Source organism: Sceloporus undulatus, chromosome 4 (assembly GCF_019175285.1).
Source record: "Sceloporus undulatus isolate JIND9_A2432 ecotype Alabama chromosome 4, SceUnd_v1.1, whole genome shotgun sequence".
Lineage (NCBI taxonomy): Eukaryota > Metazoa > Chordata > Lepidosauria > Squamata > Phrynosomatidae > Sceloporus > Sceloporus undulatus.
This window is the reverse complement of record NC_056525.1, coordinates 80,149,746-80,168,807: the sequence shown is the minus strand read 5'-3', so window position 1 is coordinate 80,168,807 and position 19,062 is coordinate 80,149,746. Positions and strand designations below refer to the sequence as shown.

The window sequence follows — 19,062 nt, the reverse complement described above, 5'->3', positions numbered from 1 at the left end:
TCATATTTCTATGTCAAGTCAAAATTCATCCTTCACATCTCTGACAGTCACTCATTTGTATCCCTTCACCCATCCCTACTGGTTAGGTTTACTCCATTTGTGCCATGACTTATAAATTTACTCTATTTTCTTTGCTTTTACACCATAGTTAGTGATCTATAAAAATGAAGTTGAGAGCCTCTGAAATCTACAGCAAGTAAATGAAAATGTAAAAATATAAGCAAAATATCTGAACCGCTACTGATAACCATCTAGCATGTAGCACGTGTGTTCAAAATAAATTTCTCCTTGATCATGAGTAACCAAGAATACGTATCAGTTTATCATCACCACTTATTTATTCAATAAAATTATATCATTAGTGCATTTTTAAAAAGCGGTGATGTGATTGTACTGAATTTCTTATTTTCTGACTCAGAATTATGTACAACTCATGCAACTATGTATGTTCTCACACAAGACCCAGCATGTCTGGCTTTACTATATATACTAAAGTGAAAGAAACACAACCGTGCACATGCTTATATAAACATACACTCTACTCATTCTTCATCTATCTCTGGAAAAAATTAGCGGCAGAAGATGGATAATTATTTGTCGAAAAGATATTGTCCAATTTCACAAAATTCTGATCCCTTCAGTGATTCAGTCCTGCATAAAATTTCTTGCAACTCTTTTCTCCCCCAAACTCAAATGACATTGAAAAAAAATACTGCATTGCAGCATTTGCCAGTGTATTGGAGGGTATTCTGTTACATGCCCCAAAGTCAAACAGTAGAAATTCAAAGGCATATCATTACATATAGTAAACACCAGACAATGAGTAAAGTGCCACGTGCCATATTGTGCATGTGTGTTGTTCACGACTGGAAGTGCATTCAGCGTAACTGCCCATTATATTGCTTAAGTCCTGGATTATGTGTGAGATATCAAGAATCATCACAAAAATCCCACATTACTTTATGGGATAATCATGCACAGTCTAGAACCATGATCAATCCACAAGGATACACACGGTAAAACAGAACGTTACATATGTGACAGCAAGAACTACCAGCAGCATCCTAAGTATTAAAAGTATGACAAATCTAACTCAGTAGAGCCAAGAAAATGGAAGATAAAAGTAAAAGCCAGAAATCATCCAAGAGCAAGGTTCCTGAACAATGAACATATTCCATTTAAATTTAAGCTAGATGCTCAAAACCATCCGATGCCTATTAAGAACAGGATACTGTATAACCACATTAATCCATTGAAGCTGTTAATTTTTAGACATCTTTTGTTCCAGTTGTCTGATACAGCATTTTGACTGTTGTTTGATTAAGCCAGCCAAAAGAAATAACATTAAGAGAGAGAACAGAAAGAAACAAAACAATGTCCACACGACAGGAAGAGCACTTCCCTACATAACTTGTCAATTTGATCAGTTAAGTGCAAATTATTTGGAAGAATTGTGGTTAAGAATGGTGACAATATTTAACATATCTAATGCAGACTATTTATCCATGTTACATGTGCATGTGTGTAATGTAACAACATTCTGTGTTACACACTAATTTCCTTTAGCTTTCCAATAAATAGCTCAGTGTGGTAGTAATCTTACATAATTCCTCAGTTTTACACATTTTTTCTTCTACATATTAAGATTCTATTTGTAAGGTGTTATGCTCCCAAGAAACCTTGCATGTGTAAGAATGTAATAAATATGGGTTCACACACACATAGCAGCTATGGGGTTTGCATCTATTTCTGAAAACTATCAGGGTGCAAGATCAATATAAGGAAAATTATGTAGAATAAGTAATTTTTTAAAAAAAGTAAATGTAAGAAAACAATATAGCTGACACTATTCAAGTGTTGAAGATGAAGAGGAAGATGTTGGTAGTTTGAAATGCTTCTGTAATTTTCTTTGAAAAAAATTCTCAGATATCATGTACACATGAGCCCCCACAACTTTCTGTTCATACAATTGCTTCCACTCATATACCTAAGTAAGCATTATCAATTAAAATGAATTATAATCAGACTTGATTTCTCATGTTTCAAGTGTTTTAAACACACTTCCTTTTGAACTGAACACTGGAATTAAACAAGTTCCACATCAATGGAATGTCAAATCTGTCAGGCACAAACGATGTGCACTCTCTCTCTCTCTCTCTCTAATATGCTTCTAGTATCCTTGCTACACATGCGTGTGTGCACATACACACACTGTAAGTGTCATCAGCCCTTTTACATTGTATTTTCTATCACTTGTCTACTAGTGCTTTCTAATACTTTACACACCCCATCACCTTCCTTGGATGCATACTACTATTTCCTGTTAATTTTTGTGCTCAAGAACATGCAGTACCATGAAAATTAGCAACAAATACTTCTGTCTGTACTTAGCACACAACTAGTATCTTAAGGCAAACTGTTTTACAAAATATTAATAATGAACTGCAGTACAGGTTTGTGATACCAAAGGATTTACGTTGGGGAAGAATGTTCTCATTCCTTTTTGGAAAATACTATACTATACATAAAGAATACTTGACCAAATTGGATGATTCTGCTACAGCATCTTGGAAATTCATTAAATATACAACAGACAGTACTTACACAGAAAAATCTTTACTTTGGTTAAGTTTGTGTATAGTTCTCACGCTTACATACATTTGATAAATACAATAAGGAAAAGGTACCAAACTGCTAGCCCCATTCAGCAGTATGGTAATCTTTTATTACCATACTTCTCCCTTCTACTTTCTTGCACTTAAGATCAGAAATGACATGGTTAAAGAACCCCCACCCAACGTATACAGAGTAAGAACAGATGCACAAAAAAAGATTCCAGAAATCACAGTCAGCTTCAGCCAGAAATGTAATTAACACTTATTTATATAGAATAATTAGAGTTGTGACTGCCACAAAGAACAGCACAGATAATTGAGGTAGCCCCAGAATATTTCTTCCCAGTGTTTGCAGTATTCCCACATGACTGCCACCTGCTCCCCCACTCAGCTTCCCCTATGCTCGTTTCCCCGGCAACCTTTCATTGGCTTTTCCTCCCAGCTATCGCTTTCAGTTCGGCTGCTCAGTCTAATCTTATTTGTTTTACACCCATCAAAACAAGCAGCCAGACAAAGAAAATCCTATAAGAATAGGGAAAATACCATTGCTTTGTTTCCCGGTTTATAATAAATATCCAGCGAGCAAAGGGGAGAGAGAGGAGGGAGTGCCCGCTAAATGTTTAATTGAAACAAAAGTAGGAAGAAGGAGGTGAATGTTAATGCCTTTTTTTCCCTCCCACTGCCCTCCACCCTCACAATGTGCTCTGTTCTCCAAGATTTAGAAGTCTGTATTTGATCTAGCCATTTTGCACAATCCAAATATCAGGAAACCACAAAAAGCAGGAAAAGGGGATGGGGGCAGGGAAGAAGTCATCTACTTTCTGGATTTTTTCTGCCAGAAGAGCAAGCTAAAAATAGAAATACTACTATCACATCAACTGATTTAACTTCTTCGTGCATAAAAGAAACCACCCTTTTTTCATGACAGCATGAAGATTCCAAGGGAACAGTACATGCAGTCGTTAGGTTTCGATTCAACTTAGCACCCGTGCAACACAAATGAAGATTTAAAAGCATCATGTACTGAGCACACAGTACAAAGACACCGTGACTGTTTGCGAAGATGCATGCTTGCTGGATGAAGCACTCAGTGCCATGACACTTGTCTATATTTATATAATAGTTGAACATACACATTACATACACAGGTGCCCTCATTAAAAAACCAAACTGACCTAGAATTTTATTTATAGCTCATGATCTGCCATCCTAAACAAGCACAATTCACAAGGCACGCAAGCCATACGAAACCAATAAGCAGTTTATTGCCAGCATTCACTTACCATTTTCAAGCCATTCCACTCCATCTGTGTTCACAAAGATGGACCCTTACAGCCCCTCACAGTGTCAAAAGCAAAAAGAACGTTATGTAAAAGCTGACATTCCTTCTTACAGAACTGCTGCCCAACGATGCAACAAATTGGCATATACTAGGCGCTGGTACACATACAAGCCGCCTCCTCTTTTTATGAGGTCATGACAGGAAACTCTTTGAAATACAATATGCAGCATTTACTGAAGCTCCTATAAATCACTCTCCTTTAAAAGAAATCCATGCCTACTGCGCAATACACCAAACCATAAAGTATCAGTCCCAAGGCATTGCCTTATTTTATTCCCCCCCCCCCAAGGATTCCATTTTACATATATGTTGCTTGCATGTGAATGTGGGGAATTTAACCATCCCATCCTACCTTTCAGCAATTCTGCTGGCCATATGCAGCCTTGCATTAAAAAGTCAGACTTCTCTTTATCCCGAAAGAGAAATTATAATGACCTAAAAATGGCAAAGTACACCCCCCCCAGCCTTTTATTAAAAGACAGGCAAGTATATAAATGAGTGGGGCAGAGAGAGAAAGAGAGCGAGAGAAGGAAAAGAAAAGAAGGAAGAAAGACATTTAACAAGGAACCAGCAGGAGCAAACTAAACTCATGTGACAACACAGACTGATCAAAATGCAGACTTGGGGAAAGCTATATGTTCTATACACAGATTATGAAAGACTACTGCAACAAAGAGATTTTAGAAACTACTAATACCTACCATAACCATTCTTAATGGCAAATAATGGGTCTTGCAGGGCTTCAATTCCTCTAAGATTTGATAGGGTTTCAGGGAATGAAATGTTTTATTATATCTTTTTTTCTCAAAAATCCACAAAATACACAGTGCAGATGTATGCTGCAGCAAAAGGAAGAAAAAAACAAAAGAAAACCCAAGCACTGTGTTGAAGCCCCTGATTTTAAAATGTAGATAACAACTGAATAGAGCCTTGATGAAATTGGCTAGCAGCTTCTCCTTTTTACATCCATTTATGGGACCATCTGTCAGCTGAAAGCAAGATCCGATTGGCTAGGGAAACTAAAGGAGGCGTTGCAACATCAGGTGCTATTGAAATTAGCTCCTGCCAGATTGACAATGTTAATGATTTGGTGACCTCTACAACAACAGAGACCAGATTTCTGAACTGCTGCTTATGTCTAGTAATTAAGGGCCAGTTTAAGAACATCACACATGCATGCATTTTACCCACACCTTCCTCCTCCTCATCTCTCTCTCTCTCACACACACACACACAGAGCCAACGTCAGTTCAGGCCACACCTAAAGTATCCAACACACTGACATAAAAGTGTTACACCTCATTCATGCTTCACTAACTGTATCCTCTCACCTCTTCCACAGAGGGCTCTAAAGTCTTGAGAATTTTAGCCACCTTATCTTTCTCGACAGTTGCTTTGCAGAGAAATGCATATTTAATGATCTGCCCCAGGCTTAAAACATATGACAAAAACACTTTAATGTGCATTTTACTATATGTATTTATAGTTGGTATAGTTTTTAATCTTTATATGATTCTCAGATCCAACAAAGGATGCTGACATAAAAATGTAGCTGCATTCATATTTTTCAGTAGTATTTTTATTTAATATTATCAAGTATTTCTTTAACCAATAACTTACTTAAAATTATTAAAATGACAATATTATTTGTGAGTTATACCACTATTCTACTCTTGTTTAAGACAAAAGAAAATAATGACTTAGTACAATATATATAAGAATATTTTGAAGTCTTGCTATGGCCAGAATTGGAAATAGCTTTGTTACTTCCACCTGATGAGATCACAAAACTCCCATTAAAACAACATTATAAACTTTTCACTGTCAACCATTTTTGATGTGGAACATTTATCTTTTTTTATTTGTTGTGAAAAGGTCTCCCTTGTTAACTATATATAACAGACAAATTTGCTTTAAGCAACCTAGCCAATAAATTATCTATTAATACTAACTGGTTTCAACAATTTAGACGGAAATTATTCACTCTGTGTACTACTAAATAAATTATCGCCAACCAAAATTTAACATATTTTCAAACCATTTGTAATTAACACATTTGTCCATTTCCACTGTATTATAACACTGTGTAAAACACAAGGATGGGCCACAATATACACTTATTTTCCAATGAAGCCATAATAGTATCATACAGTGAACAACAGCAAAGAAAATAGCTAAGTGAAGACAGATACAGAGCACAAATTTAGGAGAAAATCATGTCAGCTCACTGAAAAATGTAAAATGTAATGTAAACTTGTGAAGCATTTAAACAATTGTAAAGCCAAGCTAATCTTTTCCATCCAGATTGGACTATTATTCAGTACAGGCTAACTGACTGTGGATTGTTTCAAATCAGAAAATAGTAAGAATGAGGCTAGAGTAAATTCAAAAGAAAGATGTTGATGATGACACATCCCTACTATAGCACAATATGCTCACTGAAAAAGTTTCATTTGTAATGCTAATTCTCATTCAATGTCACACTGAGGGTTAAAAAATTAAACAGGGTATGAAGAAATCTTTTATCCATTCCTTTCCCCCATCTAAACACACAACACTGGGTTCTGTTTTAATTATTCTGGACACTGAAAAGATTTAGCTCTTTCTCTTAAAAAAAAAAGGCAACCAGCAACTGTATATACCACAACAAACTAGCAATTTTTCCAATCTAAAAATCTATGCATTTTGCATCGGGTGGAAAAATATCCAAAGCTGCACAAGGAAAATATTTAAGAAATTTGTGAAAATAAATAAATAAAGTATAGAAACTGCACAAAACAAATATACAAATGTCCAGAGGCCTCTCTCCAAAGACAAAGGCAGAAACCTATTGTTGCCAAAGAGGTGGAGGGAATCAGTCTTATTATCACAGTTCGAGTAGGACCATTTATCAAGGTGGGAGCTAACCACAGCATCACCAGCAGTGAAACAATTTGTAAAGCATCAACAATTTCTATAAAGTGTCTCAATCATCAACGTGGAAGCCTCCAAGTAAAGGTGCTATTTTCATGCAACCCCTCCCCAAAACTTGACTCAAAATACAGCTAATCCAATCTCAAAATGAAATCACAGGGCTGCTTTTTCCCTCCCTCTTCTTTCTTACCATAAATGAGCAGTTTCTTGACTCATTAATGACAGTTTCCCTTAAAAGAAGTGATCTCATAGCACTGTGTCCCTCTCCACCATGCATACATCCCAAAGGTTGCGGGTATCTTAGCATCAGGAACCGCCAGCAAGCTTTCTCATACAGAGCCCAGATGGACTATACTTGAAGCCAATTCAGCGTTAATAACTACCTACTCTGTGCAGTTAAGAAGCCTTACGTGGCATAATGTCCTAGGCAACAGCAGCTGATTAAAACCACAAATAAAAGACAATCCTGTTATCCAAAATGATTGAAGGAGGAGGTTTCTGTTCAAAATAAAGCAAAGAAGATTCCTTTTTTTTTCCTTTTCTTTTCAAGCTCTCATTTTCATGGAATATTTTCTAAGCATATGGAAGAGAAGAAGAAAAACCGAATACTGCCCAGAAAATGTGACAAAATATTACCTCATTATTTAACAAAGCAGCACTAAGCGTCCTGGTGATTTCAAACATCTTGCCACAGATTTTGGTTTCAGAGAAACAGAAAGAGAATCCTTTGCAAGTCCAGTCCTCTATCTGCACAGGGGATGCCAATTTTCCTGCACACAACAATGTTTTCTCCCTAGAGTTAGCACATTAAACATCTAGTCAGTGAGCTGCATTTTCTCTCTTAGCATACGCGGTAGACTCACTCCTATAACATGTACTGCTCTCGCCTTGCTAGAATAGCCTGCTGCCCCAAACATGGTTGGTACTTAAACTATTCTTTAAAGTAACAGTTCGCTCTCTAACCGCCAGGTGGGCAGAGTGGGATGATTCAAAATGAACATCTTGAGATTGTCGTGGAATAGATGGGAACTGATTCCTGATCCACATAAAATCCAAATTCTCTTGCATTTTTAACTCTTACCTTGTCAAAATAAAATTAAAACATGCATCTCTCAAAAAGAGATGTTAGATCAATAGTAAAATGTGTATTTATAAATCTTCCCCCATCACAGAAAATGAGCCACCATAAATGGGAAATCAAACTGTCATTCAACTTCTGATATGTCTGATCACCTCATATTCTGTAATAATCCCATGTAACCCAATGCTGATTAACATTTGGATGAAAGAAGTGAACTGAATATTCAAGTTTTTTAATGTTACCTGCAAGTTCTCACTTGACATTTAAATCTTCTCATGGATGAAACTGACAGATGAAGCCATTAGCTAAATTTTACAAATTTGAAAATAAAATAAAAAGAATTCCTATACAAAAAAAAAATTTGAGCTCAAACAAACATAATCTTTTCATTTCAGACAGCAGTAGCTGTTTAAGAAATACTATCTCTATGAGCAACTGACAGGTTCTATTTAGAGAACTGTGTTCAAATTTTGGGCATGACAGTTCAAGGAGAATATATGCAAGATGCAATACTGTAGTTCTGATGCTATGATGATGGTGGTGATGATGATATACATGCAACTTTTTAAAGTGTAAAACAAGTTTCTGTCTAAAGAGTTTTAAAATCTGACTTTTTACACAAGGTAGTCAAGAGTGAAGCAAGTCTTTTGAAAGAAGAACATACATTCATGCAACCGCTTGTACGTACAGCCAGTTTCATCAGGGAAAAGGAATTCAGAAGTTCTGCCAAAAAGTTATAAAGAAAACGTGCTCTGAAAGTAGTAGTGTCACTAGAACAGACAAAAAACAAGACTCACTCCAATGGAAGCAATACTACATGCAATTTTGAAAAGTGTAAAACCCATGTTATGTGCATCTAAACATGAACCCTATAAAAATATGGAAAATGAAGGGCGGGCATCTCCTCCCAAGAGATATGGAAGATTGTAATACAAATAGTAAAATTACCATTGTCAACTAGACTACATGATGCTTAATAGGAAGCCAACGCAGAAATTTTCTCTTCTCACACTACACATGACTGAAAACTATAGCCGTTTTCCAGTATATCATCATATTAGTATATCAGATTCAATACTGCACTGAAAAAGTGAAATAAATATATACCACGTGTATACACTTACTCTGAGCCATATCCTGTAAGTGTATTCAAAAGTAGATTCAAAAGCAGCTGTCCCATGGCTTAAAGTGGGATTACACATACTAAAATCTTCCCTACTGAAACAGAGAAAAGGCCATCTAGTGCAATATTCCATCTCTAACAGTGGCAAATGAGATACAGTACTTCTGGAATGCTTCAAGGAAGCCATGAAGTCAATATTCCCATGTCCTTCAGCCAATTATGAATCATCTTTGACCATTAAATATCCCCAAATAGACAAATACTACATTTTTTTCAAAACCATTTGAAAATCAAAGAACATTTTGGTCATCATCCCACTTGCAGCAGCCAGCTTATGCAATATGAAATGTACCTTTTCGTGGCCACAGCACACAAATGACATAATCAAATTTCACTAAATTTTCAGTGTCTTGCTCCCACCACCTTTCCCCCTATATCCCATGTTTTATTTAGATTGTCACCTACACATGAAGGCAGAGACTCGTAACACACTCTGGCAGAAGTGTGGGTATGCAGGCTTTTAATTAATTTCTTGAGAAACTTTAGCTTGGCCAGAATGCTGCAGGGAAACTGCTAACCCAGTTCACTTACAGAGAACATGTGACGCTCTTCTGATGACAGCTTCACTACCTACTACTCTTGTTTCTGGACACAATTCGAAGTGTTGTTTATGACCTGTAAAACGATATACACATTGAGAACAAGCTATTTGATTGTAGGTGGGAAAAATTGGAAAGGAATGGCAAGAAATATGGGATATAAATGATAAAGATATGACAAAAGGGTTGTTATGGGATACCATGAAAGCAGTCACAAGAGGAATATGTATAAAAGAAACATATAATCTTAAGAAAAGACAAGAAGAAAGAAAGAGGAAATTAGAAAAGGATATAGAAGTATTGGAAAATAGATATATAGTTAATAGAGCTAAACAGATATATGTAGAGTTAAGGGCAAAAAGGGAAGAATTGGATAAGATGGAAATAAATGAGGTGCAAGAAAATTTGATCTATTTAAGATGAGAATTTTTTGAATATAGTAATAGAAATTCAAAAATATTGGCCAGGTCCACACAGAAGAAGAAAATGGAAAGTATGTTAAATACGGTTAGAGATAAATCTGGTAAAATATGTAGATTTTTTGAAAGAAAATTTTAAAATGTTTGAAGAATTTTGTAAGGAATTATATCAGGCAAGAGAAAATCATTTGGATAAAATAGAGAAATATGTGGAAGAAAATTGGGGGCAAAAATAAGAGGAAGAAGATAAAGAGTTACTGGAGCAACCCATTGAGAAGGGAGAGATAGTGGAGGTAATAAAGAAATTGAAAAATGGGAAGGCTCCAGGGATGGATGGATTGGGACCAGAATATTATAAAGTGTTTGAAAAGATATTAATCCCAAAATTGTTAGAATTATATAATGGAATAATGAACAGGGAGAAGATATCAGCATCATGGCATCAATCATTAGTAATCTTAATACCAAAGGTAGATAAAGATTTAACGGATCCAGGATCATATAGACCCATATCATTAATAAATCAAGATGCAAAGATTTTTTCAGCAATTAAGAATTAATAAATGTATGTATAAATATATAGGAAAGGATCAATGTGGATTTATGAAAGGAAGACAAATGTCCAATTTAGTAGGAAGAATGTTGAATAAAATACATGCAATAGGGGAGAAAAAAATAAGGGCAGTGATTTTAGCATTAGACATATTTAAGGTGTCTGACTGTGTGGAATGGCAAACATTAAAATACTTATGAAAAGATTTGAAATGGGGGATAGAATAAGAGGATTAATAGACCAATTATATTTTGATAATTCAGTAAAAGTAATGGTAAATGATGGGATAACAAGCGAAATAAGAGTGACAAGAGGTACAAGACAAGGGTGTCCACTATCACCAATATTATTTGCAATGGTTATAGAGTTGTAAGCGAATGTCATAAGGAATGATAATAGTTTAGAAGGAATAGGACTAAGAAAAAAACCATAACATTAGTTTATTTGCCGATGATACATTATTAACTATTAAAAATTTATTGAAAAGGTTGGGAAAAATAAAAGAACATTTAAAGATATTTGGAGAAATGACAGGGTTACAGATTAATTGGAATAAATCAGAAATTATATTTAATTATACAAAAAAGAGGAATCTGAGTTTATAAAACAAAAAAGTTTAGAGATAAGATTAAGAAGTAATATAAAATATTTAGGAATAAATATAACAAAAGATTTAAAGGAAATGGAAGATAAGAATTTGGTAGTACTAAGGAAAGAAGTGAAGAAAAAATTGGCAGAATACAAAAAAATCCAATTATCCTGGTTTGGAAGAATAGCGTTAATTATGATGAAAATATTACCAAAATTAAATTTTTTATTCAGAATGATACCATTAAAAGTGTCAGAAACTGAACTGAATAAATGGCAACAGCTAATAAATATATTTTGTAATGGAGGGAAAAGAACAAGATTAAATAAACAATTTTGGTATAAAACATTAGGCCTTCCCAATATAAAAGGATATTATGAGGCTAACCAATTGAGACATGTGATAGAAGGTATGTTAGGTGGGACAGATTTAGAATGGTAAGAAGTAGATATAGAGGAAGTAGATATGAGAATATAACAATAATAATAATTTGTTTTATTTATATACCGCTATTCCAAAGATCATAGCGGTGAACAGCAAGTAAGCTAATTAGCAAGTAAGCTAATTGGAATATCCTTTTCAAGAACTTTACTAGGAAATAAAAATTATTGGAAACCCACTTATGAAAAATATAATAGAAATATGGTATAAACATAAAAAGGAGTTAATGAATGAAGATTCAATAATAACACCGATAATAATGGAAAAGAAATTTCCAAAGAACTTGTGAGGATTGTTAGATAAGGAGTTAAAGGAAAGGAAAATAGAATAGAAGATTGGATAGATGTAAGAATAGAGAAAGGAACTATAAAAGAAAAATCTATGGGTATAAAAATTTCATGGTTTCACTATGTGCAAATAGAACAATGGATTAAAAATTGGAGGAAAAGGAATGTAGAAAAGAAAAAGTATACACAATTTGAACAAATAGTTCATAAAGGAAGAGATATGGAAGAAAATGAGAACATAAAAGGAATTACTAGTAAAATCTACTAGTATGGAGAATAAAATCTACTTGATGGAGAATAAAGGAGGAAAAATAAAAGGAAATACTATGGGAAGAAGAATTAGGATGTAAAATAAATGATAAGGAATGGGATAGAATTTGGGAACAAAGACACCTGAAAAATTTATCGGTTCGGATAAAAGAAAATTATTATAAGTTGATATGGAAATGATATCTGACTCCAGTTAAACTATGGCGGTTTACAGACCGCCCCTTTGGGGCGGCCTGTACCCACTCCTTTCCCTGACGGATCAGGGCCTCAGCTGCCACAGCGGCAGCCCTGAGGCCCTGATCCTCCACTTTTCCAAGTCGCGGGGAAGCAAAAGGTCGCTTCCCTGCGGTCTGGAAAGGAGTGTCCTTGGGGCTTCAAGCGCCCTTCCGCAGCGCCAGGACATCACGTCCACACCCCTCCGTTTGGAGGCGGCGTGGCCATGACGTCCTAATGGTGGCTCCCATGTAGAATTGGTGCCACCATTTTGTACGTACCCTGTACATACTAGGGTTGGGGCGTCTGAAAGAGACGCCCCCCGGGCAACCCTAGTACGTACAGAGTACATACTAGGGTGCCCGTCTATAAAGGGCCCAAATAATATTAACAAGAATAATTTTTAAAAATTGTTGGAGAGGCTATCAAGAAGTAGAGTCACATATGCATATGTGGTGGCAATGTAAATATGTACAAATTTTTGGGGGGAAAGTGATATTAGAAATAGAAAATGTTATGAATATAAAAATAGATAGAAGACCGAGTATAGTTTTGTTATCATTATATAATTCAGAGAAATGGAAAAAAAGAAAAAAAAGATTTGGTAACAAGTTTGCTTACAGCAGCGAGATTAACAATAGCAAGGTGTTGGAAAACAAAATAGATGTCGAAGTGGAAGATTGGTACAAAGAGGTATGGAGATTAGCCATCAATGATAAATTGACATGTAAACTGGAAGTAAAAAAAGGACTATGGAAAAGAAATGACTTTGAGGGAATTTGGAAAGAATTTGTTGAGAAAGTACTGAGAAAAGAAGATGGAAGATTACCTCCACGAGACGAACTGAAATTTTGGATAGAATATAAGGATGGAAATGGCTCTGGGGAAGAGAGACACTGAGGGGTATATATAAAATAATTTGTTAAAATGTAATAGAACGTAGGGAGACATTTGTTTATGGAAATACTATAAAATTTAAATAAAAAAGAGTGAACAAGTTATATGATATGCTGTATTTCCCCATATTATCATGTTATCATAGGAGGCACATCTGGTTGGGACGCAGAAGGCGATTTTCATGTTGGCTGCTCCAGGCTGTGTAACTCCCTGCTAACGGAAGCTAGAATAGCTCCCTCCTTGATGCCCTCCTAACAGGCAGAGATCTTTTTATTTAGCCAGGACCCTTACATCATATTGATGTGTTGTTGAAGGTAGTGTGGTTCAAGTGGTACTATCTTTTTTGTTGTGTTTTTGATTGGTTTTTATACTCAGTTTCAATCAGTTTCAATTAGATTATGTCCAGCGTCGTATGGGATGAAAAGGTGAGGTAATAAGTTTAAATAGATAAATATGTGATCTGGCATGGGTTCTTTTATTGTTATTGTGATGCGAGCCATGAATCCAAGATTTTGATTCTGTGGTTAGTCACTGATATCAGAGGGCACACCAGTTCATGTGTGATTTCTTGGCTCCATTTTCCATAATTGTACACTGAATTCTGCTTCATTTTCTTGCCAGTTCACCTATAGTAGGGGTGGGAATAAATTTGATTTCATGAGGCCCTAGGACCACTCTGCAGCTAATGGACCCCGCGCACACTCCTCCTTTAGTTGAAAAAAGCAGAAAAAGAAGAACTGCTGTTGATTGAACCTAAGGGCTCATTCCCACTACGATTTACTTCAAATTGCAGATCAGATTAAATGTCTGTTGTTCCCATTTGAAGTCGGTTTTCGATCCGATAGAGTTCCTTAAAAGTGGAGTGAACGCAGAAAACCCGCTCTTATTTGACACTACTTTTCAAGAGGTTCTTTTGAGAAGAGCCGAATCACAAGCATGCTCAACAAGTGGGAACGACCTTCGGATCAGTATCATATATCACGGGGGGAGGGACTATGGCAGAGGTGTCACCCATCCAACCTTTGGCTGCTTGAAATCCGCCATTTTTGAGCGCTGTTGGACTGGGACTCTGGAGACTAGTGTTTGAATCCCAGACCAGCCATATAAACCTAGCGGGTGGCCTTGGGCCAGTCACTCTCTCTCATTCTCAGAGGATAGCCATGGAAAACCCCCTATGAAGAAACATGACTAAAAAACCCTGTGACAACAAATTGAAGGTAAACAACAAGAAACAACAACAATCTCTCTCTCTCCTTCTCAAACGCCAACTCTTCTCCCCTTGCACATTTTCCTTTGCAAAAGTAAGCATGAAGTTCTTTGTCTTCTTCTTCTTCCCTGCCGGAAGGAAGGAAGGAAGGAAGGGAGGGAGGGAGGATGGATTAACTGCTGAAAAGGACACAAAGCATAGCAAAATGTAGGGTATTCTAGAAAAATGGGGGACATGGCAAAAGGATGACAAAGGCAAGCCCCTCAGAGGATCCCTTGCCAAGAAACCCTGGGATAAGTTAGCCTTGGGGAGAGTCCAACTCTCTCAGCCTTGGAGGATCCCTACTTAGCTAGGGAAACCCCCTCTGTGAGCTCTGGGTTCCTACAGAATCCAATGCCACAGTCCTAATAGCCACTTAGCAGTGAGTAAATGTCATTGCAATAGAGAAATTTACATCTGAGTAGAGAGCCAGATTGGTGTAGCACCTTGAGCGTTGGACTACAACTCTGGAGACCAGGTAAAGTCCAAGGCTTTCATGGCCAGCATCCATAGTTTTTTGTGGGTTTTTCAGGCTATGTGGCCATGTTCCAGAAAAGTTTCTTCCTGACGTTTCGCCAGCATCTGTGGCTGGCATCTTCAGAGAATGCTTTGCCTGGAAGACCAGGGGTTGAATCCCCACTGAGCCATGGAAAACCACTGGGTGACCTTGGGCAAGTCCCACTTTCTCAACCTCAGAAGATGGCAATGGCAAATCCTCCTCTGAGGAAACTGGCCAAGGAAACTCTGCAATAAGGTTGCCTTAGGTTGTCCTCCTTTCTTAGGACCTGTCCTAGATTTCAGCCTTCTGTCTAAAACGTCCTCCATTCTGAGCTTGACTAGGAAACATGCCCTCCAAGTCCTGAAAAGGCTGGGAGGGTACCACCTCAACTCCCCATGTTCTCCAAGTCCTGCAAGGTTAGGGGGCTTTTCTTTTGGAGGGGGATCTGGTGTGTTTGTGTGTCTGTTTAATAATTTTTTAAAATCAGAAATGCAATTTCTCTTCATCCTGTAGAAGCAACATAGTGCACAAGGGCTTTCCTATAATAAGCAAGGGCTTTCCTATTGTGGCCATGTGGCTACGAGGCTAAAGAGTGAACAGAAATAATGAAACTTGATAGGGGGAGTACCACAAAGGATACTCGTGTAGCTGAAATTACGGCTGACTGTGTTGCCAAAATTATGCCTGGCCATGTCACCAATGACACGGCGACGCGATCAGCTTGATTGGCATTTTTAAAAAAAGGGGGGGGAGGTGATGTTGCAGCGCAAATACAAGTGGAGATGACAGTGGAGTAAAAAAAAAAAACAACAACCCCAAATCCCAAAGATTCTGTTTCACAGTGGGAACGATGCCATGGTGGAATCGAATCGACAATCTGGATCGAACCCTCATTGCAAACTGGTTTAAATGGTAAGTGGGAATGATGCCTAGGCGTAGTAATTAAAACAAGGAGTAGTTTCCCCATCTTACAAAACTATAAGCAGACTATCGACTATTTGTGGCACAACCTGCATCCGTTTCCTAGCCCCTCCAACACACACACACTTCCCCACCCATGACCTATGTGGAGATGTCCACTTCATTCAGACAGCAATTTGCTTAGCTGCTTGTTTTCTTGAATCACTATGTGTCACCTTCAAACTACCTTACTAGCAATCAATTATAAATAATCAGAGCTTGTGGGAAGTCCACGTTTCACTCAGTTATAAAAACTACATGTTACTAAATTATATTTGAACTGTTTCATTGTTAAAATAGATTTATGATTTTTGTGCCAATTTTCTACATATTTTATAGGGATTCGTCAATGCAATAAGAAGCACTTTCTCCTAGTAGTATCACAGCATGCTTTGTTACCTGTGTCTAGGGACATCGGGTTCTGTTCAGATAAAACTTAACTGTTCTTCTGACACTGAACAATAAGGGACCTTTAAACTCACCTAATAAACTACAACTGCTTTATTTTTAGCATTGTTTCAGAAAGACACAATGGCAATAGACCAGACACTGTATCAGGTTAAAAAGCCATTTTATCTTTCAAAAATATCCTGCCCATCTATAACAGTGCCAATACTGATAAAATAAAACTGTACTCCTTACAAAGAAATCCTAATATATTTTCTTGCGAAGAAGCACCACCGAGTACCATGGTAATTATTTCTGAGAAGATATTAGGGCTGTGCTGCTACATTATAATTTCCTTTGAAGTTGATTTGTAACATTTTTATTGAGTCTCATAGCTGAATAAAACACAAGAAAATTTTAAACTGGTGATTTTTTTTAAAAAAAAACGATTCCAATATTGTAGCAAAAATCCATTTCTAGAGCTTCCCCCATTCATTTCTACAGTTCCGACTGAAATGCAAACCAAACTGTTTTGAATCTGGTATAAAAACATACATCTTTACTGCGGCTAGCTCAGGTGAAGTAAAATTTGCAACGGTCATTTAAGACAGCCAAATATTCTAGACTATAATCCTAATGATTGCGAACTATAACTGAGCTATCAATTATTTCCTCAAAGATACAATCCTAAAATCTATTAATCTAGTGAAAGGTCCCCATCTGGTATGAAAAGGAGCAAATTATTTGAAAATCAGCAATGACACATGGGATCTGCTAAAAACATGGCAGCGTGTTAGGAGGTTTTGTATTTCTACAAACCATGGTATTGCCTCCAAGCCTAATCGTTTCTCCTCAGTTGTGTGACTGGTAATACAGTGGATCCTTGTTTTACATGGGGATCTTTCCTGGACCCTACCCCGCATAACAGAAATACCATGGGACCTCAAAGCCCGTTGATTTTAAAGGTGGCATGTGCATCATTGAGAGGGCCAGGGCTCAACATCCATGTAATCTTGAGTCCACGTATGGTGCAGGCGCACTGTATTTGGGCTATATAATAACTGCCATTTAAAAAACTTATTTTGGTACTACAACTCCCTCAGCCTTGACTATCACTGCTACAGACTGGAGGAGTTATAGAAAAAAAAATAGGCTTTTTCAAACTTTATATATGTACATGTAATTATCTTGCCTGTTTTATTGTACTAATGGGGGGGTCTAAAACAGATTGTGTAGCTAATGTTACACTATGTTAAACTGATAACTACTTATGTTGTTCAATATCCCAAAATAATTTGATGAACAAGCAATTTGCATAATAGAGAGAATGTGTGTATAGGGGAAGACACTAGTTAACCTTCCTCAGCTTTTCTTCTCTTCTAACTGCCTTGCCTCTCCAGTTCCATAATCATTTTTTAAAAAAATCACAGAAGATTTCTACTGCCAAAAATGTATTAAAACATAGCAGAGGGTATTGCGCTATCTTTTAATGTCTTTTTATTTGTGTTCATTTAAACTGTATTGCAGGGATTCTGCCTTTTAAATAACATGCCATTTTTGTAAGTTTTCCAAGAAGAGCTAATCATTTTTATGGTAGCTTTCTTTCCGATTCTGTGAATGAAATTATTCTCAAGGTGGCAACATTCTGTGTTCTAGCTTCCTCCAGCTGATTAAACCCCTTTTGGGAGCCATCTGATTAAACCCCTCTTGGTAATTTTATCAGTAATAGGAGGTTCCATTAACTTCCCTACATTAGACATTTCTGTATTTGTCACTGTATGTACACATGTTCATATTTTCACGGGGCAGTAATCTATATCTGAACATTATATACTTCCTTATTTTCTAACTATAAGCATGAGCTTATGAACATAATATAATTATGCATGTACGGTACCACAGTATATGCTGGGGTTCAGTTTCAGGAACCCTCACCATCACCACCAAGAATGCCAAAATCTGTAGATGTGCAGGCCCCATTATATGCAACGGCATACTAAAATGGCATCCCTTATATAAAATGGCAAAATCAAGGTTTGCTTTTTAGAATTAAAAAAAATATATTTTCAAGACATGGATGGTTTAATCTGTGGATACTGAGAGCCAACTGTATATTGAAAAAGGAACTGAGAGATGCAAGTTTATTGCATGGGACTTGGAGAATGGGAACGGAACAGAACGGAAGGGAACAGAAACGTTATCACATGGGAGAATGCCGTCAATGCAGCCAGGAATCCACAATCCAGTCCCCAAACATTCCACAGCAGCCAATTTTGAAGAACTGTTCAGAATCGTTTTTCAAAATCGGCTGCTGTGGAATGGTTGGGGACTCCCAGCAGCGTTCCCCCGTGCAATAACATACATTTTTCTACCCTTTCCGTTCCATTCCGGTTCTCCAAGTCTCATGCAATAAACTTAATGGACACCAAATTCAGCATCATATAAACATATAAGACCAAGACAGTGAGAAGATCACAATACTGTATATCTTCTAGTTACTGAGGTATAAATGTTGCAAAACAATAATAATCACATTTAACGTCATTCAGCATACCTGGGACCACTTCAATATTTTTGTTTGGCATGACTCATGTAAAGGAAGTGTTATAATGAGACAGGATAAGACAC

General features: G+C 36.7%; 1 protein-coding gene across 8 annotated transcripts in view; it reads right to left on the bottom strand.

The window, feature by feature from the left end:
• The window catches only part of ELAVL4 (ELAV like RNA binding protein 4), a 141,301-nt gene that overhangs the window by 107,802 nt on the left and 14,437 nt on the right, over nt 1-19,062 (bottom strand). The window contains exon 1 of one of the 8 annotated variants that reach the window (XM_042465407.1): nt 9,076-9,168. The exons of 3 other annotated variants lie outside the window; for them this stretch is intronic. In XM_042465407.1, the coding sequence (XP_042321341.1) occupies nt 9,076-9,153 (78 nt within the window). In that variant the 5' untranslated portion in view covers nt 9,154-9,168. Of the gene's footprint in view, nt 1-3,898; nt 4,057-4,658; nt 4,898-7,060; nt 7,193-7,506; nt 7,683-9,075; nt 9,169-19,062 lie in introns of those variants that run through there. 4 more of the 8 variants (XM_042465408.1, XM_042465404.1, XM_042465410.1 and 1 more) reach the window with 4 other exon arrangements.